Raw genomic sequence first — 25,451 nt, 5'->3', positions numbered from 1 at the left:
AGCTGGATCCTGGCCACACATTTTCCTCAAGGTTCTCCAAGCCTGTCAGTGGGCTTGGCTCTGGAATCCAAAGGAATAGATTGGGGGAGGGGGAGGAGGAGTGGATGACACTCACCCAGTGACTCCTTCCCAGAAGGCCATAGGCCTCTCCTCTGGGTCCCCCACTCAGGGTCAGGTCCACAAAGACTTCAGGGAACTCTCCGATTCAGGCCAGAAGAGGGTTGGCATGGAAGAGGGCAGCAAAGAGGGAGATTGCCTCACATCTTTTCCTTGAGGAAGGGCAGCCCTCAACCTGGAAAGTTGGCCCCTAAATGGGACAAAGAAAGGGGGAACAGGGCCCTTCAGTGCCTAATGTCTGAAGAGACAGCGGTGAGGAGAGTGAGCTGCCCAGAAATGGGACAGTACTCCTTTAACAGACCACCGCTGCTGCAGACCTGGGTGGAGGGGAAGTGGCTGCCCCAGGCGATAAGAGGATAAGAATATCAAAGTTGTGCAGTAACCTGGGTTCCTGGACCCCCACCCTTCAGGGCCCCTCTTCCAAGAGCATCTTGCCTCCCCACCTTCTGCTTAGAGTGCCCCAAGAATCATCACCTCAGATGTGCTTTGTCCCAGCAAAGGAATCTCACAGACTGGGAGCCAGGAGGCCCGGCTTTGGGGCCCAGCTCTGCCATAGACTCCTTCAGCATGTGACCTGTGGCAAGTCAGACCTGAGGTTCCTTCTGAGGGACACATTCATCCCTCAACAGTTTCTAACCCAGCCCCTCTCTTGTCGTGAGCAGGGTGGGGGTGTCCCTGATGCCTGCTGCCCTGTGACAACAGAGGCTACTTTTCCTTTGTATGCCCTCAATGCCCAAGGCCAAAGACCACCACTGATTTTTTTTCCTCAAGGAGAGAGTCTGAGGTCTAGCCTCTGTGTCCACAGAGCTTCTAGGATCAGGAGGCTTCTGGAGGGGCTGGGCTTTTTGCTGGTTCCCACTCTGAGGCTGGGGTTGAAGAGGGATGGAACTGAAGTGGGGCTCAGGGTCCCTGTACCTGGACTTCTCCCCCAGCCCAGAGATGACTCCCAGCTCTGCTGGGTCTCAAACCAGAAGAAACAGAACAAGGCCAGAGACACAATCAAGGATGAGGAAGGGGCCAGGCCTGGGATGAGGATGCAGAGACAATAAGAACCACCCAGGTAAGTAGATCAGGAGTGCTGGACTGGAAGCCCTGCTCCAGGCTGGCACAACCCACGTGTGTGGCCTGTGTGACTGACTGGCAGGTGACTGAGGGGAGAGCAGTGGGTGCCTGAACGCACGCACACACACACACACGCACACACGCAGGGTCAAAAGAGCCCAAAAGATTCACAGTCTCCTTTCTAGAGAGGTACAGCAGGCCCAGAGCCACACAGACACACAGTAGGTGACACCCCAGCTCAGGCCCACAAACACACCTGAGGAAGCCCTGCTGCACACTCCTGGACACACCTGCCTTCTCCCTGCAAACGCCTAGGAAAGCTCACTCGGGAATGTGAGGCCAGTGCTTGGGAGGGTGATGAGAGTGAGCTGAGGACGGCTTGAGAACACAGCCACCTCTGTGAGAGAGGCGTGACTTGCACTCCTGCCCCCAAAGCTGCCTGCTGCCTGAGTTCCTCGTGATGAGAGAAATTAAACCCTGGATGATGGTCAATGGCCGAGAGAGGAGGTGGCTGAGAGAGGAGGCCTCTCTTTGTGGAGGAGACAGGAGTTCAAGTGGATTCTTCAAACTCTGCCCCTTGGTGGTAAGTCCAGGCTCAGCCAGGCACTCACTGGGCAGCCTTGGCTCACTTGGACTCTGCTATAAAATGTCCTCCATGGTCCTTTCCAGTTCTGACATTCTTAGTCCAGGGATCAGATTCCTGCTCAGAGGTAGCAAAAGGGGAGAAAGAGTAGGGACCAAAATTAGAAGGCGTAGGGATGGGGCAGCTGCATCAAGACAAATTGGTGAGACGGCTGAGGCCACTGGAGTCTGGGCGGGATCCTGGGAGATCCCAGGCTCACTATCCCTTACTTCCACCCCAGCCTCACTGACCGTTGGGACAGGCATCTTCACGCGCCAAGCTGAGGCTATGGGCAGATAAATGTGAGCCTGAGGAGGAAAGGACACAGGAACCAGCTTCAGGGACTCCCAATCTGATAGGCGAGACACAGATATGCAGGGTCTGAGAGTTTTCTGTGTCGGTGTGAGTGAGCAGTGGTCCCTAAAGCAGGTCCAGAGCTTCAGGTCTGATGGGGACGCTGGCTCCTACTTGAGCGAGCACTGAATCTAAGGAGTGAAGTAGAACACACGTAACACCTCCACACATCCCTACATCTTACAAAATTATAGCAACAAGGGCAAATTAGGCCTGGGTGGGGGTGAGGGGCCCAGGGGGCTGGACTGATGGATGCTGGAGTGCAACCTCAGAGTCACAGGGCACCCATCAGAGAAGGCTTCCTGGAGGAAGTGAATACAGATGGAAGAGGGCATGGAAGGAGAGGAGATAGAGAGGGTAGAAGCTGACCAGACAAAGAGGAGAAACAGGAGAAAATGGTCTTTTGAAGACCTAACACCTGCAAGGAGAGCAAGCCTAGAGTGGGAGAAATGACAAAGGTGGCACATGAAGGCTGAGAAGAAAACTAAGCCTGCTCTCCAGCTGCAGGGGCCTGGGGCCCTTACTCGGCAGGCAGGCGGAGATGGCAGCCCAGATAACCTGTCTTGTGAAGAGACAACAAGAGAGAAGCCACAGGACCTAACCACTCGCAAACAGGAAGTCAGAAGGCACAGCAGGCCCGCCCTCAGGGGAGCCAGAGTTGGGGGCAGGCCTGCCCACAAAGGAGGGAAACTGAGCCCCCAGTATTGCAAAATGGGGCTAAAGACATTTGGAGTCAATAGTCTCAAATGTTGGAACCTTTCACCGCCCTTCTTGGAGGAGCCGCCAAGGGAAGCAGGTGCTGAGATAAGGAAGAGCCTCTTGAACCTAGGACAGCCCTATGCCCTGCAGAGGTCATCTCAGCACCCAGGACAGTCCCTGACTCATCTCAGAGCCTTGGGGAGCACCAGGAGTGCTGAGAGCCTCAGATGAGGAGGGTGGGTAGGCTCTCCCTCAGCCCTGCCTGCACGGTCCAGACACCCTCCAGGTTTAGCTTCATGCTCTCCTGCTCTACTATCGCCAGGGGCAGCTGCAGTGCCCCCTGGGAGGCCAGCTCTGCTCTGGGATGGGCTTCTGGCTCAGCTCTCTGGATCATAGTATCCAAGGCCTTTTAAGCAGCAAGGTCGGGCAGCAAGCTGGCCTGAGTCAGGAAACTGTGCTGCAAACCCAGGGAGAGGCAGAAGGCAGCCTGAGGTCACAAAGCAAGTTAGGGCCAAGTTCAGGGTTTGGTCCACAGCCTCTGGGAAGAAGCAGGGTGGTCTGGGTAGGAAAAGAGGTGTGGGTGTGAGGAAGGCCACCTTGACCACTGCTGTGGGAGTGGCCGTGAAACCAGAAGCGTCCTCCACTAGGATCTCCTAGGGACACAAGCAGGGAAATGAAAGAAAGCTCCTCCTGGCTCCTTCCACACACAGGTGCCTGGCTTCACTTGCAGAGTTACTCCTGCCCCAGTTTAAACTGCTACAAATAAACTGTGTGTGTGTGTGTGTCCCGAGAGCTGGCGATCCCTCATCAGCCTAACTCCTTACTCCCAACATCAGGACCACCAAGCAGAGGGCAAAACTAGGAGGCAGGAGACTAGAGGTCTGGTCTGCCTGCCCCACCCCCACTCTGCTGTGGCTATCTACAGTGTAACTTTAGACCAGTCACTGAATCTGTCCCCCAAACCCCAGCCTTTGTTTCTTCATCTACAAAATTGAAGAGGAGGTTGACCAGAGGACCTGTTTATACTCTAGGAAGTCCCCAAGAGCCAGGGGCCCCAGGGATATTGGAGGAGGAAGTAGCAAGCCCTGTGTTCCAAGACCAGCCCAGCCACTAGACAACCCATGGACTTCCCCAGCTGGCTCAAGGGCAGAGCACCCATAGCTCAGAGAAGGCAGGTGGCTGGGAAAAGATCCTGAGCAGAATCCTCCCCTTATCTTGGCTAGGAAGGAGGGGCAAAGGGCTGGGGGCGGGGGGGGGGGGGGGGGGGGGGGGGGGGGACCCCTTGGTCTATTTCCTCCTGCAAGCATCCTGCCCTCCACAGGATTCCTCACATCCCAGCGACTCCTGGAAAAGTGGAAGGTGAAGGGTGGAAAGAACAGAGCGCTCTGTGAGGACGGCCCTGTGAGCTCTTCTGGGCTGTTTCTTCATTCACCTCCACGGAGCTGGGGGGAAGGGCAGCAGCTGAGGCATCTAGAGAACTTTATATAACACATTCAATCTGAGTCTCATTTGATCATCATGCTGACCCAGTGATGTAAACGATGGTGTCCCCATCTCAGAGATGAGGAACCGGAAACTCGCGAGGTTAAGTTTCACCTTCCTGAAAATCGGCCAACAGTCTGCATTTCGTTTCTGTCCCCCTAAGAGACACTATTCAAAGTGCTCCCAAAAGGACCAGGCCTGGCAGACTTCAGAGGGGATACTCAACAGATGGTGGAGATGCAGGCTCACAAACCCAGAGAAGCGGGTTGGAAAAAGCAGTGGGGGGAACTCAAGGCAGACTTCCTGCCTCCAGGCTTGTGGGTGAGGGGGCAGAGGGGTCTAACAGGTGACCAAGTGGTCTGCAGAATCTCTCCCACAGCGAATGGCCACCCAGCCCCTTCCCTCAGAGCCTAGTAGGCAGTCAGGTGGGGGAGGGCTGGCCACGCAGGCCAGGGTCCCCCAGCAGCCACAGCAGAAGCAGCAGCAGCAGCAGCTCACAGCACTGGAGCCGTTAAAAAGTGACTCAACCAGAAAGTGCTTTTGAAGCGACGCCCGCCAGGGCCCCAGAGCCAAACCTCAAAAAGATGAAGTGAGAGAGACAGGCCTGCGGGGGCTGGGCTGGGGGTGGAGGCCCGGCCTGGAGCCGGCCTGGCCAAATAAGGGCAAATGCTTCCAGGCCAGCCAATGGGGTGCAGGCAGCCACGTCATGGGGCTGTGGCTGGAGGTGGGGTGGAGGGAGGAGGTGAGAGGCCTGAGGCAAAATGGGTGTGGGGGACGAGGAGGGGCACAAGCCCTCCAGGAAGGGTCAAGGGTGAGTGAGCCCAGGGAGGTTGTTGGGGCCTTCATCCCCAAAGACGTGGTGCTGAGGTCAGTAGACCCACACCCTCAAGAGCCCCACCTGCAGGCTGGGACTCAAGGGAGCAAAAGGAAGACAAGGAGGACCCCCTCACTCCTGCCTGGTTATGGGCCCTAGATCCCCACAGGCCGGGGCAGAACAAAAGGGAGGGCCAAATGAAAGGGAGGCCATAGGACTAAAACACCAGTGCAGGCTTGCCTGGCCACTGACCTTGGGCAAATAACATAACTGAAACTCAGTTTTTTCATCTATGAAAGGGGAATAATGCCTCATAGGACAGTATTGAGGGTCAAATGCAATGATAGAGGTGGCCAGTTTTGAATCTGGTAAATGCCATACTAATATATTATTATCGTAGAAGCGCTGGCCCAGGGCTGCTTCTCATTCATATTCTTGCCTCCCAGTTGCTGTTAAAGATCTCTTTGCAAGGACACCATGTGGTTCTCAATTCTGGCCTCTGGTGTCTATAATGAGGGAGGGGAGGTGCGGGGGCCAGAGGGGTCCTTCCAATCTAAGCTCAGCCCCTCCTGCTGCAGAAGCAGAATAGACACACTCTCCTTGGGCTCATTCACCAGGGACATGAAGTGCCAACCTCAACCTCCTCCATCCCCTTATCTTCCTGCCTGGTTCTACTGGGCTCCAGACCCCGCCCCCATCTCCCTGCTCCCCTGGGGTGCAGGGCTGAGGAAGTGAGTCTACTCAGCTGCCCAGAGAAAGTGCCAGTGCTGGAGCTGCCTGCACAGGGTGGGGGCAGCTGCTGGCTTCTCCCAGGGCCTGTGATCACTCCCTCAGGCCTCCCCAGCCCCTGCTGGGACCACAAGCCCAGGAAGAACGCTGGGCGCTGGCTGCCACCCTCTTCGTGGAGTTCTTTCTCTCTACCAAGCATGGATTTGCATGTACCCCTCTGCCCTCTGCTACTCAAGCCCCCAGAGACAAGGTGACAGTTAAACCCCTCTTCCGGCTAGTGGCCCCAGAGCACTCACTTCCTTCCAGGTATTTTCCGGGACGGGGAGGGGGAGGGGTTGAAAGGGTGGCAGTTGCTGGGTTTGGGGAAGAAGGAATGAGGACTCCATTCTGGAGAGAAGCTGGGTTCCCCCACCCTGGTGCCTGAAGCTGTTCCTTACCTTCCCTCAAGTTCTCTCTGTAGCACAAGAGTTCAGTTTGGAGGAGGGAGAGTGCACAGTCAGGAGGCGCACAGGAGTTCTTGAAATGGGCCTGCTATCTGACTTCTTACATGCCCAGGCCTCCCTCCGCTGTGGGGTGGACCCCCCCAAGGAAAGTTTGGGCTTCAAGTCCTCTGTCCATGACCCCAGAATGCCTGCCCCCAACTCTGGGGCGAGTGTTGAGAATAGGAGAGCGGAGATCTAGAGGGGAGATGTTTTCCATCATATTTCTCAAAGGATCTGGCATCCTGGTGCCAGCAGCACTGAGCTCTTTTCTCCGCACTCAGTTCCTGCTTCCTGCAATCTTACAGCAAAGAGAAACACAGCAATCTGTAGGCAAAAGGCGCTGAGCCAAGCAGTGTAGGACATACGAAGTAGCAGTGACACCCTCTGGACTTCTGACCACTGTCTCTGGGGCTCAGTCTTCTCACCCCTAAAGTGAGGGCCTAGCCTAAGTCACGACTCTCCCAGTGCTCACATTCTCTGTGTGATCTGCCTTCACTCTTTCTACAGCCCAACACTCTGGACCTCACCCTCCCACTGGTGAAGGCCTCTGAGACCCAAGGCCCAGGCAGGCAGTCATGTGCTTTCTTCTTCAGTCTAAGCCTTACCGGCTCACCCTTCAGCAATTTTTTTTTTAAAGATTTTATTTTTTTCCTTTTTCTCCCCAAAGCCCCCCAGTACATAGTTGTATATTCTTCGTTGTGGGTCCTTCTAGTTATGGCATGTGGGACGCTGCCTCAGCATGGTTTGATGAGCAGTGCCATGTCCACGCCCAGGATTCGAACCAACGAAACACTGGGCCGCCTGCAGCGGAGCATATGAACTTAACCACTCGGCCACGGGGCCAGCCCCCCTTCAGCAATTTTTACCCAGCACGGCTGTCTGTTCTCCTAGCTCAAAAAAGACTGGAAGGGGGACAGCCACACATGAGCAGCAGCAGTGACAGCTGACAGGCTGACATGAATCCAAGAGGTGGAAAAATAATCAGTCCCAGAACCATTTCACCAGATGATGCAAAAATGGAGGTTTATAACAATGACTGTGAGCCAAGTAAAGGTTAAATCACATCCAGAATGTCATATCCAAATAGCAAGGAAATACATATTTAAAAACAAAATGTCATAAAAAGTGAGAGAACAGAAAGAGAGATGAAAATACAAAGCCATGGTACTTGAAGGAAACTATTTGTTTTGATATATTTATGTATGAAAGACGTGTTGGAACATCCATTGCCCAACCATGCCAGAGGGATGACATTCTTGCCACACTTACCTAGAATTTATCTAGAGGTGGACAACTTTGGATGATGACAATTCCTTAGATACACTTAGTAGTTTACGGCTCTCAAATAATTTTACCTAAGTTAAAGACACGGCCTGCCACCAACTGCATCTTTAAGTGAGTTTTTTTTTAGGTATGCTTTTTTGGTGAGGAAGATTGGCCCTGAGCTAACATCTGTTGCCAATCTTCCTCTTTTTTTTCTCCCCAAAGCCCTGGTACATAGTTGTATGCCCTGGTTGTAGGTCATTCTAGTTCTTCTATGTGGGATGCCGCCACAGCATGCCTGATGAGTGGTGCATAGGTCTATGCCCAGGATCTGAACCAGCAAACCCCAGGCTAACCAAGCTGAGCGTGCAAACTTAATCACTCAGCCACAGGGCTGGCCCCTTTAAGTGAGCTTTTTAAATTTGAAATATCATGTACAAACGGGAAAGTGAACAAATCATGAGTGTATAACTCAATAAATTTTCAGAAAGTGAACCGACCTATGTAACTAGCATCCAGATCAAGAAACAAACGTAACCAACACCTTAAGAGCCCCTCATGCCTTCTTCCACCCCCACCTTTCGCAGATAACCACTATCCTGCCACCTGACACAAGAGTTTTGTCACCTGCATTTATTAAGGGACAAACTTCATTTTAAAGAAGTAAAGTGAGTTGGAAAAGTCACAACTAATGGGTGGTGGAGGCAGCAAGGCTGGCAGGCAGGGACAAGGCCCCTAGTTGGATGTGCGTGTTTTTATCACACGAGTCTGTGTGCCAGTGGAGCACGAAGGTGCCATAATTGGGCTGCAGATGGAGGGATGTGGTGAGTAGAAAAAAGCAGGAGAGTTTGGGGAGTATGGAGCTCAGACTGGCAGATACCTAAGAGCTGCTGGAGTGGAAGAGAAGATGCAGCGAGGTGGGAGTTGGAGAAGGACTGGACCAGTTTCCCAATGCTCTGCACACGGTTCCTTGAGTAAATCCCGAGGACCTCTTCCCTGGGCCATTTCCCCACACTGCCTCCCTCTCTTTAGCTAATTTTAGACCTAGGGACCAGAGATGTAGGTGGTCGGAGTATGGTGGTCAGGGGGGCTCAATGTGTAGGGTCGTGTAACTTTCACGCAACAACAAGCTAAGGCCTCACGCTGGTTCTGTGGGATGTTCGTGAAGGGAGCAAACCTGCTGCGTTTGGGGATAACTATGTCGGAAACAGTAAGCAGCACTAAATTGGGTGTGGGCAATGTATTTCTTGAGCTAAGGCTCCACCACTTGATCATACCAGGTCACTTTAACTCTTCATTACTACCTAGGAAGTTAACTATGACACAAGGGTTTTGTGAGGATTGAATAAGATAATGGATGTGAAAGCCCTTTTGTCAACTGTAAAATGCTATTTAAATGAAGGGTTTACTGATAATAAACATGAACCAGACTTCCAGACAAAGATGTTATTAGTCTGTTCTTAAATATTACCTACCTGTCTCTTGTATACACAACACACACACACACACACAGAGATCAGGTGGCAGGGAGGGGGCTTGAATAACAGGTTATAGACAGGTTGGGAGTAAGAAGGTAATGGCCATGCCCAGAGGGGAGGCCTCAATCCCAAACTTGAAGAGCCCATCCCCGTTACTCTTGGGGAAACTGCTCCCCTCCAAGACCAGAATGTTCTGACCCTTGTTCTATCAGCTACCAAACCCTGCCTTGAGCTGGAGGCTGCACTCGGCAATGCACTGCCACTTAGCCCATTTTGGGGAGAGACCCTAACCCCACAGCCTGTGGTGAGAGGCGAGTGGAGAATGAGCAATAAGCAGGCAAGGAGAAGGCAGCCTGGTCACTACTGTTTCTAATCTGTCTGACCTGAGTCTGTCCTTGTTGAACTAGGGAGGAGCCTTGCCTTTCTGAAGAAAAGAAGCCAAACTACTGAGCAAGGGAACAAACAAGACGCTGGGCAGATATGGGACCTCAGGAGTCAGAATGGGGCTGGACCTCTGACAGACAGAATGGGCAGGGCATAGCCCTCATGCATGCGGAGAGCAGGGCAGCAGTACCAGCTCCTGAAACCTTTTCTACCACACAGCACTGCTCACTCCCAAAGAGCCCTGAAGAACCAATGGTCTCTGTTTCAGCTTCTTTGGGCTCCCAGCCAGGGATGGGGATCCAGCACTTTATTGCCTATCTGGGCTGCTGAGTGGCACCACAAGCAGGTTCAAAGACCAAAGAAAGCAAGAAAGCAAATTCAGAAGCAGCTTCTAGGCAGAATCCAGTTGGAACTGTGTGAAATCCGGTCACTGCAACTGGTCCCCCTCCCCCACAACCATCAGTGCCTATGTCTTTCGCTTCCTGCGAGGCTGACAGTTAGGGCCCCAGCTCAGTGTGGGGTTGAGGCAGCCTGAGTGTGGTTATTTGTGCACAGCTCCTCTTGCCTCCCCTCCCCACAACTGTTTCCATTCTCACCAAGCAGCCACGTCCGGGTCAGACACACAGGACAGCAGCGGGGATTTCCAAGGGACTTTTTGAGAAAGCCAGTGAAAGTTGGGTGTTGGCTGCATGGCCTAGGCACTCTTGCTGAAACCCACTTCTTCCCTCCAGGACTTAAGCTCTAGCCTGGTGGGGCCGCTTCCCAAGACTCCTTCCAGATTGAAATCAGACAGAAACCACCACCCCTGGAGCTCTTTCAGTTTGCTGGGCAGGGGAAATCCTTTGAAAAACTCAGGTGGAATTTGGGTTAACAGACCATTCCCTCAGAGCTTGAAGGCACCAAAGAAAATGGTTCTGGTTTGAGGAGGACCTGTGAGTGGTGACATGAGCGGCCTGAGCCAGTCCCAGCTTCCTTCCCACGGGCTTATGAGAGGACGAGGAAAGCGGGTCAGGGGAGAGTCAGCATCTCTCCCTCGTTCCCCCACACTCCAGGCCACAGGTAAGGAGACACTGACTCACTAGCAACACCAGGTGGCTAAGAGACACAAAGCCGTAGAGCAGGCACCTTTGCCAATGAATCAGAGCTACCCCGCATTGGTGGTTCTGGGCATTTCCCCCACTATTTTTTTTTTTCTTTTTGTTTTTTTTCTGCTTTATCTTCCCAAACTTCCCCCCCCCCCCCCCCCCCCCCCAACACAGTTGCATATCTTAGTTGCATGTCTTTCTAGTTGTGGGATGTGGGATGCCGCCTCAACGTGGCCTGACGAGTGGTGCCATGTCCACGCCCAGGATCCGAACCCTGGGCCACCGCAGCACAGCGTGCGAACTTAACCACTCGGCCACGGAGCCAGCCCCTCCCCAACTATTTTGGTTGATTGTGCACATACATATATTGAAGAACGGCTAATAAAAGGACAGCAAACGAAGTTTACCTTTTATAAAACTTAAGTTACGGAATTTTTTTTCCCATTGCTTCATTTTTATAATTGCAACATTCCTGAGGTAGACAGAGTATACTCATTCTTGTTTTATAGATAGAGAACAAGAAACAGGGAGGGGCTGGCCCCGTGGTGGAGTGGTTAAGTTTTCACGCTCTGCTTCGGCAGCCCAGGGTTTCCCTGGTTTGGATCCTGGGTGTGGACATGGCACCGCTCATCAAGCCACACTGAGGCGGCATCCCACACAGCAGCGCCAGAAGGACCAGCAACTAGAACACACACCTATGTACTGGGGGGCTTTGGGGAGAAGGAAAAAAAAAAAGATTGGCAACGGCTCAGGCACCAATCTAAAGAAAATAATAAATTACAGGTGATTCTAATGTGTTTAAAAAAAGGGAAATCATGGGGATACTGACAGGATTTTTGTGGAAATTTAAGTAAATGAGAATTTATGGTAAATTTTTACCTCTAAAACAAGTAAGTCACGTTGGCCAATAACATGACATCACTCAAGGTCCCTCCTAGGCCAGAGAAGAAAGGGAGGGGAAGTACAAACTAGCCAGACCAAGACGCAAAAGCCACCTGAGGCTGGGTCTCCTTAGGGGAATACAGAGGGATGTGAATGGGGGAGGGAGGTCATGAGTGCCACTGACTAGCCTAAGGCATAGAAAGAGCAGGAAAAAGAAGAAAACAGACAAGGAAAAAAAGTATTAAACCTGGCCAAGGGTCAAAGAATACAAAGAAGCCTTATTATTTCAAGGGACACCTGCTGAGGGTCCCTTGAGGGTCTAGAGGGCAGATGGCTACAACCGCCAGACACCAGGACTACCAGGCCCATGGGGTTGCCTAGACTCAGGAGAGCAGAGCTTCCAACAAGACGCAAGGAAGCACACTGAAAAGGCTGTAACCCTGGAGCTCAGAGATGAGTAATGGGGAGCAAAAGAGCCTCTGTTGCTCTGAGAAGGTGCTTACAAAGCAACTTTTGTGGGGTGGGTTTTTTTTTGTGAGGAAGATTGGCCCTGAGCTAACATCTGTTGCCAATCTTCCTCGTTTTGCTCAAGGAAGATTGTCCCCAAGCTAACATCTGTGCCAATCTTCCTCTATTCCGTACGTGAGATGCTGCCACAGCATGGCTTGAGGGGCAGTGTATAGGTCTACGCCCAGGATCCAAACCCGTGAACCCCAGGCCGCTGAAGTGGAGTGTGCAAACTTAACCACTATGTTACCGGTTCTTACTGTGCCCAGCTAAGAGAAAAGAAGGAAACGAGGCATCTCTCATGGGCTTAAGAACCTTTTCAGGGGTTCATGTTTATTGGCATTTGACCCAGACTCCTGCCCATGCACAAGGGCACAGCCCTGGGCTGTGGGTAGGAAAACCAGCATCCTACACCCCAACCAATTCAGTCTCTGTTAATCCACCAATCCAAACCCCTCCCACCCCCACCAGTAGTCCAAAGAAGATAAAATGGCCCAGGGACATGCTGTACTGCTCTCTCAACGGTCCGCTGAGTCTCAGAACTGGAGAGTGGGAAGTATTTGAAGCTCTGCTTATTTAGTTCCACAACAAAAAATAAGGAGAGGCAGGAGATGGGGAGCAAAGATGCTGGCAGCCATGCATCTTGCTACGTCTTTATAGCTGTGTCTCTGGATTTGTAGGCCACTCCCCGACTTTTCAGCTCCCGCACGATTCCTGTGGCAGGAAATAAAAAACAGCTCCATGAGGGAAGAAGATTCCAGGATTCTGAAGGATAGGAAAGGTCCCTCAGCTGCCACTTTGGCTGGGGTGGGGTGGAGGGGTGGGGCTAAGCAAACGGGAGTTCCTAGACTGCTCAATAGTCCTGCTTGGTCAGCTTTTTACTACTGAAGACCCAGGTTAGTGCCTGGTAATGACTTGGTACGAATGAGAAGAAAAAGAGACACATTGTAGTCATCAAAAGCAAGGGTTCTGGAGCCAAAATGCCTGGGTTCAAATTCTGGCTCCTCACTTACCTGATGGGTGACCTTGGGCAAGTTATTTAACCTGTGTGTGCCCAGTTTACCTCGCAGAGTTGTGAGAACTGGCATTAATTCACATAAAGGACTTCCACAGAGCTTGGCACAATAAATGAACATTGACTATCATTATGACTAGTATTACCTTGGGGCAGGCGACCAGTGACTGACACGGCATATACACCCGGCTTAAAGTTACCTGAGAGAGAAGAAAAGAGATTGCAGTAAGAATGAGTTAAGACTAAAGACCAAATGGAGGCTTAAACTAAAAATGAAAGAAATGCTCCCACTCCAAGAGAAGAGCAATCACTACCTTTGGCTACAAGCGTTAAATGACAGAGCACAAGGCACTTTCCTTTTCTCTCCTACAACCCCATCCTTCTCCCTCTGAAACCACTTACCCTGATTTAAGACTCCCCCACTGGACCCGAGAGACAGCAACAACAACACAACTAGGATAAGGAGAAAGGGAGATACTTACTGACTCGCTGCCACTTGGAGACCCAGCTGTCCTCTGGACTCATCATCGCAATGATTCTGGGAAGGGAAAAGAAACAGAATTAGCCTGAGGCTCCCCTACTAGAGAACAGACAGACCACGGGAGCTGCCCTCTTTACTGTTCCCAGCCAGCACAAGAGTGCCGGGAGAGGAAACATATGCAAAAGCCAAGTTTTGAGTCTCTACTAGAAAGCAGGGGAAACTGAGTTCTAATGCTGGGAAGGGGCTGACTCAAAGCTGGTACTGACAAAGGTCCTTTGCACTTATGTCCCTCTCATCAGTCACCACCGCCAAAAGACTATCTCACTAGGCTCAAGAACATCCTTAGCCCAAGGATTCCCTGGCAAACAGGATAGCTTTAGAGGTAGATGGCCAGTGTTACTGATTACAACCAACACAACCACTAGGGGGCTTCGGTCTAGTGTCAAGGGGAGGGTGACTCAAAACAATGGGTCCTTCTACCAGAAATAAGTTAGACTTGGCCAAGCTCTGCCTCTAATGAGCTGTAGAGTCTGGCACACATATGGAGACCTCTCAGAATTTCATCAGGATAAGACTCAAAGGCTGATCTAATACACGAAACACACCTAGCACAGAGCAGATGCTACATAAACATTAGCTCTCATTATCCTAAGAGTCCCTCCCAGCGTAGCTGTGATCCAAGAGCACAGGCAACAGAAAGGCTACGCAAGGGCTAGAAGCCTGCTACTTAACAGGTGTGCATCAGGTGCTTTCAGAAGCTGGGGGTTATCTTTGTCATTCACTCACTCACTCAAACTCTTACTGATGCCTTTTGGGACAGGACTCTTCTAGGCACTGATATTTGCTGACTGCCTCCTCAAACCATTCCCTCTCCTCTTGCAGCAATCTTGGATTCTTATTTGGGGAGCCTCTCTTCCCATGCAAATCCCACATTCTCAGCCATATGCTTTGAGTGAACTGACCCCACCTCCAGGGGTGGTGAGTAGGGTAATACTTGCCCTGGCCCAGCAGACTGACCTGGGGTAGGCACGTATGCCGGCCATTCGCCTGGCCAAAAGCACATTCTCCTCTCTCCTCCACTATCTTTCTAGCCTTACAGCACCTGTTATCCAATCTTATGACTTAACCTAAACAATTCTCACCATTCTCCAAACATACCCTGGTTTTCCCACTCCATGCTCTTGCTTGAGTCAATCTCTTTGTTTAGAATGCTTTTTCTGCCTCTCTCACCTCAACCTCCTCAAAAATCCTGTACTTCTTTCCTTAAGAGTCTGATTCATATGCTGAGTTCATCTAACCCTCCTCTGATGTCCTTTAGCCTGTGATATACTCACTCTTCAAAAGCCAATAAGCACCAGAATATATAAATAACTCCCACAACTCAACAACAAAAAAGCAAACGACCTGATAAAAAAATGGACAAAGGACTTGCACAGACATTTCTTCAAAGATATACAAATAGCCAATAAGCACATGAAAAGATCACTCAACATCACTAATCATTAGGGAAATGCAAATGAAAACCACAATGAGATACCACTTCACACCCAACAGGGTGGCTATTATCAAAAACCAGAAAATAAGTGTTGGCAAGGATGTGGAGAAATTGGAACCCTTGTGCACTGCTGGTAGGAATATAAAGTGGTACTGCTACTATGGAAAACAGTATGGTGGTTCCTCAAAATATTAAACATAGAATGATCCAGCAATTCCACTTCTGGATATATACCCACAAGTGAACAGTGGGACCTCAACAGATACCTGTAAACCCACGTTCACAGCAGCATTATTCATAACAGCCAAAATGGTGGCTGTTATGCAACCTAACTGTCCATCAGTATATAATGGATAACAAAATGTGGTCCATATATACAACAGATTATGCAGCTTAACAAGGAAATTCTGACACACACTACAACATGGATGAACCTTGAAGACATTATGCTAAGTGAAATGAGCCAGTCACAAAAGGACAAATATTGTATCATTCCATTTATATGAAGTATCTAGAGTAGTCAAATCCATTGAAAGTAGAATGGTGGCTGCCAGGGGCTGACAGGAAGAGGAAATGAGACGACAAAAGTTCTGGAGATGGATGGTGGTGATGGCTGCACAATAATGTGAATAAATTTAATACTACTGAATTCTACACTTAAAAATGGTAAATTTTTGGGTTGGCCCCATGACATAGTGGTTAAGTTCAGCACGTTCTGTTCTGGTGGCCCTGGTTCGCAGGTTCGGATCCTGCGCACCTACCTACACCCCTCACCAGCCATGCTGAGGCACAACTCACATACATAACAGAGGAAGATCAGCATAGATGGTAGCTCAGGGCCAATCTTCCTCACACACACACAAAAAAGTAAATTTATGTACATTTTACAATTTTTTTAACTCTAATATGCAAAACTTTACACTGTGTCTCTCTTGCTAGTAAGTATCTCACTGTGTAACTTTTTTTTTTGAGAAAGATTAGCCCTGAGCTAACTACTGCCAGTCCTCCTCTTTTTGCTGAGGAAGACTGGCCCTGAGCTAACATCCGTGCCCATCTTCCTCTACTTTATATGTGGGACGCCTACCACAGCATGGCTTGTCAAGCGGCGCCATGTCCGCACCCTGGATCCGAACCAGCGAACCCCAGGCCACTGGAGCAGAACGTGCGCACTTAACTGCTGTGCCACCAGGCCAGCCCCTCACTGTGTAACTCTTGACATCTCTCACAGCAGCCAACACAGAACTTCACCCATAGATGGGAGTCCCTTCGTTCATTTGCTAGCACTAGGGACTGGAGTATCCACCTGAGTCTGTACGTGCACATGTAGGAAGTAAAGGTCCCACGAGAACCTCTCTTTTGCCCAATCCCTTATTCTTCCTTAAAGGAAATCAAAGAAGGTATGGAATTGGCCCACCTTGAGGGAACCTTGGCAAGTATCCGGTTTGGGCCAGTTTGTGCATAAACTCTTAATTGGCCTAGAGGCCCAAAGAAACTTAGTACCTCCTTAACCCCCAAAGAACACTGCCCTCTGGCTCCTACCTTGAGGAAGGAAAATTGAAACCTGGCCACTTATGTTTCTCTCACTTCCCTTTCTCCCCACTGGACAATCTTGCCAAGCGAAAACTTTTCTTATAGGTCCTCTTACAGTTCTCTAAAAGCATCAGCTTTGGGGCAATCGTTTACTGTTACCGTACCTTCCTTTTTCTTCATTTTCAAAATGGATCTTCATGCATTCAACAAACATTTATTAAGCATCCACCACCTTCCAGGCCCTATGCCATATCATGGCGCACAAGGTAAACAAACTCCCTACCATTAATGAGCTAACATTCCAGTGAAAAACTGTCCAGTGGAAATATAATGAAAGCTGCACAAATCATTTGAAATTTTCTAGCAGCCATGTTTAAAAAAGTAAAGACAAACGGGTTAAATTAATTTCAATAATACATTTCACTTAATCAATATATCCAAAGTATTATCATTTAGGCATATAATTAATACAAAGACTATTAAGATATTTTACATTCTTTTTCCCGCTAAGCCCTTGAGATCCAGGGTAGTACATTTTACGTTTAAAGCATATCTCAATTTAACCCAGCCACATTTCAGGTGCTCAATGCCACACGTGGGTAGTGGCTACTGTACTGGACAGCATAGGACTAGTGTGTCTCAAAGTAACTTTGAGACCAACTATGATTAGGTCTCAAAAGCCTGCCCCACATTTACGTGGTGGGGTGGGGTAGGGTGGGTCGGTTAGGGTGGGGGCGGAGGGAATGTAGAAGGAAGGAAAGAATCTAAAGGGGCTTACCCATCAAAGGAAGAGCTGGTGCAATCATATACCATTTCTCGGTTACCCTTCATCTGAAGGTATGCATCACAATTGTCACAACCGTCATATTCAAACTGGTCTATAGTCTGGGAGGGGGAAAAAAGGAGAGAGGTGAGCATGGACAAGGCCAAAAACAGGAGCTTTCTCAATACTTCTACCTGGTCAAGGAGACGGCTTTCTACGTTCGCTCTATCTCACCAGGTCCCCCACCCACCACTCCCAGAAGCCCCTTCCTGAGTGCCACCCTCACACTCCTTCCTCTCTCGTTCCCAACGGCGTTTTACCTACTCCCTTGCCTAGTCTCCTCAGGGTCAGGCACCCTACGACTACTCCCTCAGCTGCAGATTCCCACCCTCCTCTGACTCCCGGTGTACTTCGGCTCCAAAAGAAGTTCACCGAACATCTGTTAAGGGGTCAGCCCTGTGCTAAGAGCTGAGGATTCCAAAGCACGTAAGACCGCCCGTGCCCACGGCTGCCAAACCTGCCTGCTTTCCTACCGACATAAACAACGACCTCCTGCAGCTCCCCCACATCGCCTGCCACCCCCGGCGGCCTGGCCCTTACCTTTCTCTCCACTATCCCGGAGCCCCGTTCTACCCTCTTTCCCCCAGCTTGGTCCCCCACCGCGACTAAACCACGTCCCAGATGGATACCTTGACCAGCGAACACAGCAGACAGGCCCGCAGATGCCGCAGGTCCTTCGGCACCGTCTCCAGAGCCATCCTCTCCGATGGAAGAACAACGAGCGACTGTGCCACAGCCCCCTCGCTCACGGGAAGTAAACAGCGAATTACCCAGAATGCCCGACACATCCGGTGCTCAGACTTCCTCTTCCGGTGTGTAAGGCCGCGAGCCCCGCCTCTCCCCCCCGCTTCAGGAGATGGTTTCTCCCGCCCGGAGGCGGGGCCGGCCGGGAGTCACCTGGGCCGGCGCGCGCCCCCGCCACCTGGGCCTGCGCGAGGGCGAGGCCCGCGCGGCGGTTGGCCCTGTGGGCGGGGCCCGTGGGGGAGGGGCGGCGCGGTGGCGCCTGCGCGAGAGCGTGCCGCGGCGCGGGCCGGAACCGGGCGGCGCGGGCCATTTGATGTAGGCCGCTGGCACCAGGCCGCGGGCCCTTTGGGAGGCTCCCGGGTGACAGCCGAGATTCTCTTTTGCCCGTTGTAAAAGCGCGGGGCCAGAGAGTCCACTGTCTCCCTCTGGATTATCTCTGCAGAGACGGAAAGAAAGCCGGGGACAGCCCCGCCTCCTTCCTGACGGCGAGGGCTTGATAGGGTTTCCATTGGCCGTCCGCAGGAATGCCGGCCGTGAACGGACGGCGGAAAAATGCCTGCTTAATTATTTTTTAAAACTCTTTACGTACGTTTCCTCGTTCCAGCCGATAATTTACGCTTTGTGCAGCTTTTAGCATTTAGACACAGCTCCTTTACTTCAGAACATCTATAGGAGATTGCGTCCTTTTGATTTTTTTTTTTTTAATTTCACCCTATAGGAAGCTAAATGTCGCTCTCTGGTTCAGAATTGGGCAGCAGACCACCACTACCCCTGCCAGCCCTTTCCCGGAGAGGCGGAGCGGGGAGGGCTTTGGGAAGATGAAAGCAAGGCCTCCCCGGGCCCCGCGGAATTCTTCCTACGCCCGGCACCGGCTCTCTTGATCCTCCGAGGTCCCGCGTGTAGGCAGAGCACAGTCATTTGTGTTTATCTGAACTGAAGCTTTGAGATATAAATAGTTTCAGGCCCTGCTGTTCCACCCTCCCAAACAGGCCTAATTGAGACTGAGCTGCTTCAAGGCGGGCCTGTCTTGTGCATGTCTCATGCTGTGTTCAGATGGGCTCTGTGACTGGGGTTGGGATGTTCTCTGGCACTGAATACTTTCCTTTATGTTATCTCAGTGGAGCTCTGCAACCACTGCGAAGTAAGCCCATTTTATGGGTGGAAAAAAATGAAGCACAGAATATTTACCCAGGGCCACAAAGAAAGTCACTGAAACATCATAAATTAGAGCGGGAAGTAAAGAGTACAGCAATAATGTAGAAAACAACTGAACCACAGTGAGAATCCAGCCATGTTTTCTCCTCCCCTGATCTCACTAAACCATGCTTTTAGGGGCTTACAAACCCATTCTTGTTGCCAAGCCCACCACTCTACCCTATCTTTTCATAAATCAGAGCTTAGCCTCTGATATCAGATGTAATTTATTTCTGTCGATGCAGAAGATGAAGTCATTACCCTGAGTGACAGTTGTGACAGAACAAAAACACGAGACCAGACTTCATTTGTGGATAAATATATTAGCAAATAAATACATTTCTCAACATAGTGCCTGATTCAAGCATCTTTCTGTCTGGTTCAGATATAAATACCCATGTGGGTGCCTAGGTGCTAGTTCCCCACTTACTTTGAGGGAAGAAGATTCCCAGGTGGGGTCCTATGACCACTTTGCTCCCACATTCACATTCCAAATGGGATAATGCTAGAGGGGCCAGCAATGGTCAAGCTGCCCTGGGGTGAATGTCACCCTAAGGAAACCCCTCAGCCCTTGCCCACTTGGTACCAGCTGCCCAGGCCAGACTTCCTGCTGCAACTCCACTCTCGCATGGCTTACCCTGACCTGTATGGCTTCTATTAGGAGGCTGGACCTCTGGGCCATCTAACCCCAAGGGTCCCACTTTGCTTTTCCTTTGCTCTCCCCCTGTTCCCCGTCCTGCTGTGAGAGAAAACTCCCAGAGAAGAATTCCCTGTTGTCCTTGTTCAGCTCTAATTCTACCTTTTCTACCTTCATTCCATCCTCCCTCTTCCTAGATGAAGTCTAGCAGAAATCTTCTTTCCGCCTACTTTGAGACTTTGAGATAGGAGATCTCCAAGGAAGAGTTATTCCCTCTCCCTATCACCAGCGCCAGCCCCTAGATGAACTGGGGCTCCTGGAGTGACAAGGGAGTTTGGAAATCAGAGGCTTCATCTCAGGTTCTTCAAGGTGCTGTACCACCTTGGGGACAGAACTCCACACCCTGGCTTCCTAAAGCCTCCCCTCTGACCTAATATAGTGAATCAGACAATTAAGGACAAGAAGGGAAAAAATATCCTCCCTTATGCACCAGGGCAGACATTGCCTGGAGAAGCTGCAGAGCTCTGCTTTTTAGGGCTCAGGGCTCGCCAATGCTCCTGATCCTTTTGGAAAGAAGGAAAATGGTAAGAGCCAGGGTTGCTGCTGATGCAGCAGCCTTACCTGGGAGAAGCCAAAGCTGGCGTGCAGCACTCACCCAAGGAAGGAGATGCATGCATTCAGCTGGACCCACTGGCTGGTATGAACATGAGGCTTGGGATGAGGGAGACTGCTGGGGCTGAGGGTAGGAGCAGCACCATTATAACACCTATCTACCCATTCCTAGCTTTCTGCTCTCAAAAAACAGCCTTCAAGGGAGCCAGTCCACACAGGCAGCAGCTGGTTGCCTGGCTGGACACAGACTTGCTGCACTGCAGATGTGTTCTGCAGACAAGATCTGGAGCTGGCAGCAGGAAACAATACCTCCTGCCACCCACCATCACCACTCTTCTTCCAGTGGTTCCAGGAAGTACAGCAAAGAGAGGGGTGTTTTCTGAGGTCCTTTCTTCTCTCAGGAGCAGGACTCTGTGCCAGGTAGGGCCCTGAGTCATCTGGAGCACACTCTTGGTTGGAGCTAGGCCTGAACATCTCACACGGCCTGTTCACACAGCTCCTCAAGCTCCTCCTCTGAGCCTGCATTTAGAGAAACGGGAGGAAAGAGGTCATTGAATGTCAGGCCAGCCTCTTGCTTTTTCCACCTGCAGCAAAGTACGGCTGGGAAGGAACCACAGAGAGGGAGGAGCAGGGAATGTGTCCAGAGGGATATTTAGATTGAAAGCTGAGAGGGGCCCCAGTTGGGACACAAGGGAGAGAAAACAAATCTAGATAAAGAGAAATATATATAGCAACTAGTATGTTACCAATACTTGGTATTTATTCATTCATCCAAAAAATATTTATTAAGTACTCTTGAATCTGGCCTACTACCATGTGCCCAACAGAAAACAAAAAAATAAATAAATAAATAAGCAGGGACCTGACAACTTTGTAGGAGAGAAGGTGTGCATGCAAATTGCAGTTATGCCAGTGGACAGGACTGGAGTCAGATGAATCGAAGAAGGGGAGAGATCATGTCCAAGTGGAGCAATCAGGAAGGGCTTCCTGAAAGTGAAGATAAATCAGCTGGTCCTCAGGAATAGGTAAGAATTGGATTTATAGGAACAGGAAGGCAGCAGAATATTCTGGGCTGCAGGAACTGCACGAAGTGTTTACCCAGTTTGGCTACAGCATGAGGCAGGAAGGGAAGGGGAAGAATGGAAAGTAAGGTTGGGAAGGAAGCTAGGGGCTAGCTGGTACTAAAAAGCCTGGAAGGCCAAACCAGTCTGTATTTTTCTTTACTGTGAATAAAACAGAACATTTGAAGATTCTGGACAGTTCATTTGAAGAAGATGACCCTGGCAGCTGTATGAGGGGTAGGTGAGCAGGGTAAATGTGCTGCACAATTCTATAGGGCATAATGCTGGATGCGTAGTGCCCTACCTTCATGGCCCTATAAGACAGAAAGGAAGAGCTAGGAGTCTCCCGCCTCAAACTTTAGGCTGCACCTAAGACATGGGCAGGGGCCATTGGTACTGGAGGAGAATATGAAAAAGTTAGCAGAGAGACAGTTAACAGAAGCTGGCATTGATAGGATATGAGGAGCAGGTAAAAGGGAGGCATTGAAACAAGTTCTGAGTTTGGGAGAGAGGGGAAGTGGCAGTCTGGCACTGACAGCACTGGAAGTACACACATGAAGGGTTCAAATGGAATTATCAAATACGTGGCCAAAGCTTACATTACATGGCTCTATGGAAACGATTATTTTCTGTACTGTAACTGTTTGCATGCCTGTCTCCCCATGAACCTGGAGCTTCTGGTTGACAAGTTCCATGTCCTCAGAGCCTACCCTGGAACCTAACACAGAGCAAGCCTAAAATACAGAAAGAAACAAGGAGGGAAGAAATGAATGAATGATAGCAGCTCTCAGGTCCAACCTGTAAGATTCCTAGACCTTGAGTTCTTATATTTCTGGACCTTTGGGTCCCCTTTTGGGGTGGAGTGGTCCTCCTAGCGATGGCAATAAGCAAAGAGCTGTGTCATCTACACAATGAGAGAAGATGGGGAAGAGTAGGAAGAAGAGGGCTCTGGAAGAGGCGGAGACAGATTTGAGCAAATAAATACCAAATTAAAGTTGATTTACATTATCACCATTGGTTGTAATATAGTAGCAGGGATGCACTGGGCCCCCAAGGAAATGAGGTCAGCCTTATTGACAACGGAGCTTAGAAGGGAAACAGAGTTGCTGTCTTACCCCAGGAGAAAGGAGACAACCTACGGACCCACAAGGCTGCTGGGAACCACCCATGATCTCTACTTTTTTTTTTCCCCTCATTCACACAGCTCTTCTCATACGGCCTAGTGTTATGGTTATCAGTAATTATTTCTCTTCCATACTCTCTTCAAGGGCAAGGAACACTTCTGGTACAAAGAAGTTATACCAATTATTAAAATATTGAAACAATTCCATGTGAGCTGCTGCCCCAAACCACGCCAAGTGCTTTCTGATGTCTCAGCCACACTAGTACCTCCCCTGAGACCTCCCTATGATCTGGCAACTAAAGAAGTAACACCTGGCAGAGCCACAGTGCTCCTACCAGCATCCTATGCTATGGCGGTTGTTCAGTATTTTGAAAGTCACCCCTGTTGTACCCTTCTCAGCTTCCACCCACTCCTTGTTGGCTGACTTTACCTGTTCTGCAATATCCCGCTCTCGTTTCCTCTCCCCACCACACCTGCTTCCCCTGAAAACTCACCAGGCTGGGCTGACAGCACCTGGCAGTGTGGGTAAGGGCATGGCCTGCCCTCTGGGGTGCCAGAACTCCATTCGGAAGGCCCCTCCCCAGGTGGCTGTGGTCCCAGGGGCTGGCGTGGAGTCAAACACAACCACACTGGCTGTGAACTTGGGTAACAGGGGCCTGGGGGTTCTGGTAGCAGCCTCCTGTCCAGGCCTGGAGGTCCGAAGATCAATGGATGGGCCTCTGGGGACCATGGGTATGCCAGGCTGGGGCCATAACGGGGAAAAATATGGCACGCTGGGTGTGCAGTCAAGTCCTGAGGGCGAGAGGCTGGGGTGGGCTCTGAGGGACCCCCTCGTCGTCTCCTCTGTGAGTGTCGGACAGGGAGGCTGGATTTCTGCAAGTGGAAGAGGCCTCTGGGACTGGAGCTGGGGCTGGAGGTGTCAGCTGGGCCCGGGGCTGGCTCTGTGAGGGCTCTGAGCCGCTGTGTGTTGGGGAGCTCCCCTGAAGGTGCTTCTGGGTTGGATCTGGCAGGTTGATCAGCAGGAGAAGGCAGCTCTGGCTGGGGCTGTGTCCGGGGAACAGCAGGCCTGGACTGGGGGACCCCAGTTTCTGGGCCAGGCTTCCTGCCATGCCACTGGAAGCGCTTTTTGTAGTGGTGGTGCCGGTGGCGGTGGTAATGAACGTGGCTGGAAACCTGGGTTTCCCCTGTGGGCACCACTGAGTCCAAAGAACGGGGCCGAGAGGTCACACCAGGCTGAGTCTCCTCCCCCTGGGGCTCTCCTTCAGGGCTGCAGTATACCAAGGGGTCAAAGTCACTGCTCAGGGAACTGCGGAAGGTAGAACTGCTGCCGTGGATGCCCTGCAGGCTGATGTCTGTGCAGTTGACCACTGAGTCACTTGAAGAGCCGTGACAGGGCCCCGAACTGGAGTCACTGGCTGGCCCATCTGCCAGGTAGCCACTGCGTTCTGTGCAGTAGCTCTCTCCAGACCCGCTGCTGTCATGAGGCCTGGCCCGGCGCGGGGGCGCTGGGCAAGCAGGAGGGTGCTGCGAGGTGCATCGGAGGCGGCTCAGCCCCCAGCCCTGTGCATAGGGGTGCTGGGCCACTGCCAGGTGCTGCTGCTCGCCTGGAGCCCGGGGATGTGCAGCTCTGGGGAGGCGGTGGTGCCGAGGGCCCGTGCCTGGCTCCTGGGATGGTAGGAAGGGAGCAGGTCGTGGGGGCTGAGCCACTGCACTCCGGGAAGGGCCCAACAGGTAGGCAGCAGGGAGGTGGTAGTGGGCATGGCCAGGATGCTGGCGGATAAGGTGGAGTCTCCGGCCTGGTTCCTGGTAAGATCGAGAGGGTCCCAGGGATTGGGAAAACGAATCTCCCTCTGGAAGAAAGAACCAAGAGCACAGGTGTTGACTCCACAGACCAATGGAGGGTGCATTCAGAAAGGTATGGCTGTAGTGTACCTATCTGAGCCTGAGAGTTCAATCAGAGTTTAGGGCACCAAGGACATTCCTAACCTGCCTGCCCCAGGACACCTTCGCTCCTTCCAGTCAGTTCGTCTCCCTGGCAGTTCCACTGTGCACGTCAAACCCTGCTCCTCCCATCAGCCCATGTGGGGCTCTTTCACCAGGGCCACCGCTAGCTCATGTTGCACCTTTGGGTGAATTAGAAAAAGGCTCTCTTTCCTTGAGAGACTTCATATTCATCTTTAAGAAAATTGTCATAATATCCTGGTTTTGTTAGAATAGGATACTTTATTGCCAGAAAATTAGAATAATAAGTATACAAATCACTCAGATTTAGAATCAACAAAGTTGTCATTAAAATACAAATATTTTTAAAATAATAAAGATGCCTACAATGAAGCAGCCCTTCCCCTCAGATGAGGCAGGCTTGAGCAGTACACAGCTTAAAGAACCGCTGAGGCCGTTCTGCTTTCTCCTCAGCTTTAAGGCAAAACTGTTTCCCAGAGGGAAGCCCTGTTCTAGACCCATCTGCCTGCACAGAGGGGAGTCCCTGGCCCACCTCCTACCTACGATGTTGAACATGCAGAGGGGGCAAGTCCGGTGCTGCTGGAGCCAAGGGTCCACACAGGCTCGGTGGAACTCATGGAAGCAGGAAATGACTCGGAGCTCCTGGAGAGAACAAGGGGCCAAACCAAAGTTATCTGTAGGTACATGAGCGGCCAGGAGTCAGGACATCCCCCTGACTCCCTCTGGCCTCTCCTTTCTGCTATCACATACTTGCAAAAGACCTCAGAGCAGAGCAGAAAAGGTATGGGCTTTGGTATGGGGTAGACCTGGATTT

At 51.1% G+C, this 25,451-nt stretch overlaps 2 protein-coding genes across 5 annotated transcripts in view; both read right to left on the bottom strand.

The window, feature by feature from the left end:
* Window positions 1-12,259: 12,259 nt before the first annotated feature.
* Window positions 12,260-18,088, bottom strand: SUPT4H1 (SPT4 homolog, DSIF elongation factor subunit). Its single transcript, XM_046674374.1, has 5 exons — window positions 17,934-18,088; window positions 17,260-17,366; window positions 13,458-13,513; window positions 13,122-13,175; window positions 12,260-12,674 (listed from the first exon to the last, which is right to left on the bottom strand). The coding sequence occupies exons 1-5, from the start codon at window positions 18,000-18,002 to the stop codon at window positions 12,607-12,609; spliced, it is 354 nt and encodes a 117-aa protein (XP_046530330.1). The 5' UTR covers window positions 18,003-18,088; the 3' UTR covers window positions 12,260-12,606.
* Window positions 18,089-19,545: 1,457 nt separating this feature from the next.
* The window catches only part of RNF43 (ring finger protein 43), a 59,856-nt gene continuing 53,950 nt past the window's right edge, over window positions 19,546-25,451 (bottom strand). For all 4 annotated transcript variants that reach the window (XM_046676554.1, XM_046676555.1, XM_046676556.1 and 1 more), the window contains 3 exons: window positions 25,177-25,279; window positions 23,170-24,525; window positions 19,546-21,010 (listed from right to left, as the gene is read on the bottom strand). In XM_046676554.1, the coding sequence (XP_046532510.1) occupies window positions 20,967-21,010; window positions 23,170-24,525; window positions 25,177-25,279 (1,503 nt within the window). In that variant the 3' untranslated portion in view covers window positions 19,546-20,966. The remainder of the gene's footprint in view (window positions 21,011-23,169; window positions 24,526-25,176; window positions 25,280-25,451) is intronic.

This window comes from Equus quagga, chromosome 11, assembly GCF_021613505.1.
Source record: "Equus quagga isolate Etosha38 chromosome 11, UCLA_HA_Equagga_1.0, whole genome shotgun sequence".
Classification (NCBI taxonomy): domain Eukaryota; kingdom Metazoa; phylum Chordata; class Mammalia; order Perissodactyla; family Equidae; genus Equus; species Equus quagga.
This window is presented reverse-complemented; position numbering and strand designations above follow the sequence as displayed.

Bases quoted from the DNA above. Each gene is read 5' to 3' on its own strand.
- SUPT4H1 (XM_046674374.1), bottom strand. From the start codon at position 18,002: ATGGCTCTGGAGACGGTGCCGAAGGACCTGCGGCATCTGCGGGCCTGT. The intron at 13,176-13,457 runs GTAAGTATCTCC...CTTCTCTCTCAG, and splicing joins CTCCAAGTGGCAGCGAGTCA to GTAACTTTAAGCCGGGTGTA. The intron at 12,675-13,121 runs GTAATACTAGTC...TTCCTGCCACAG, and splicing joins CACTGGTCGCCTGCCCCAAG to GAATCGTGCGGGAGCTGAAA.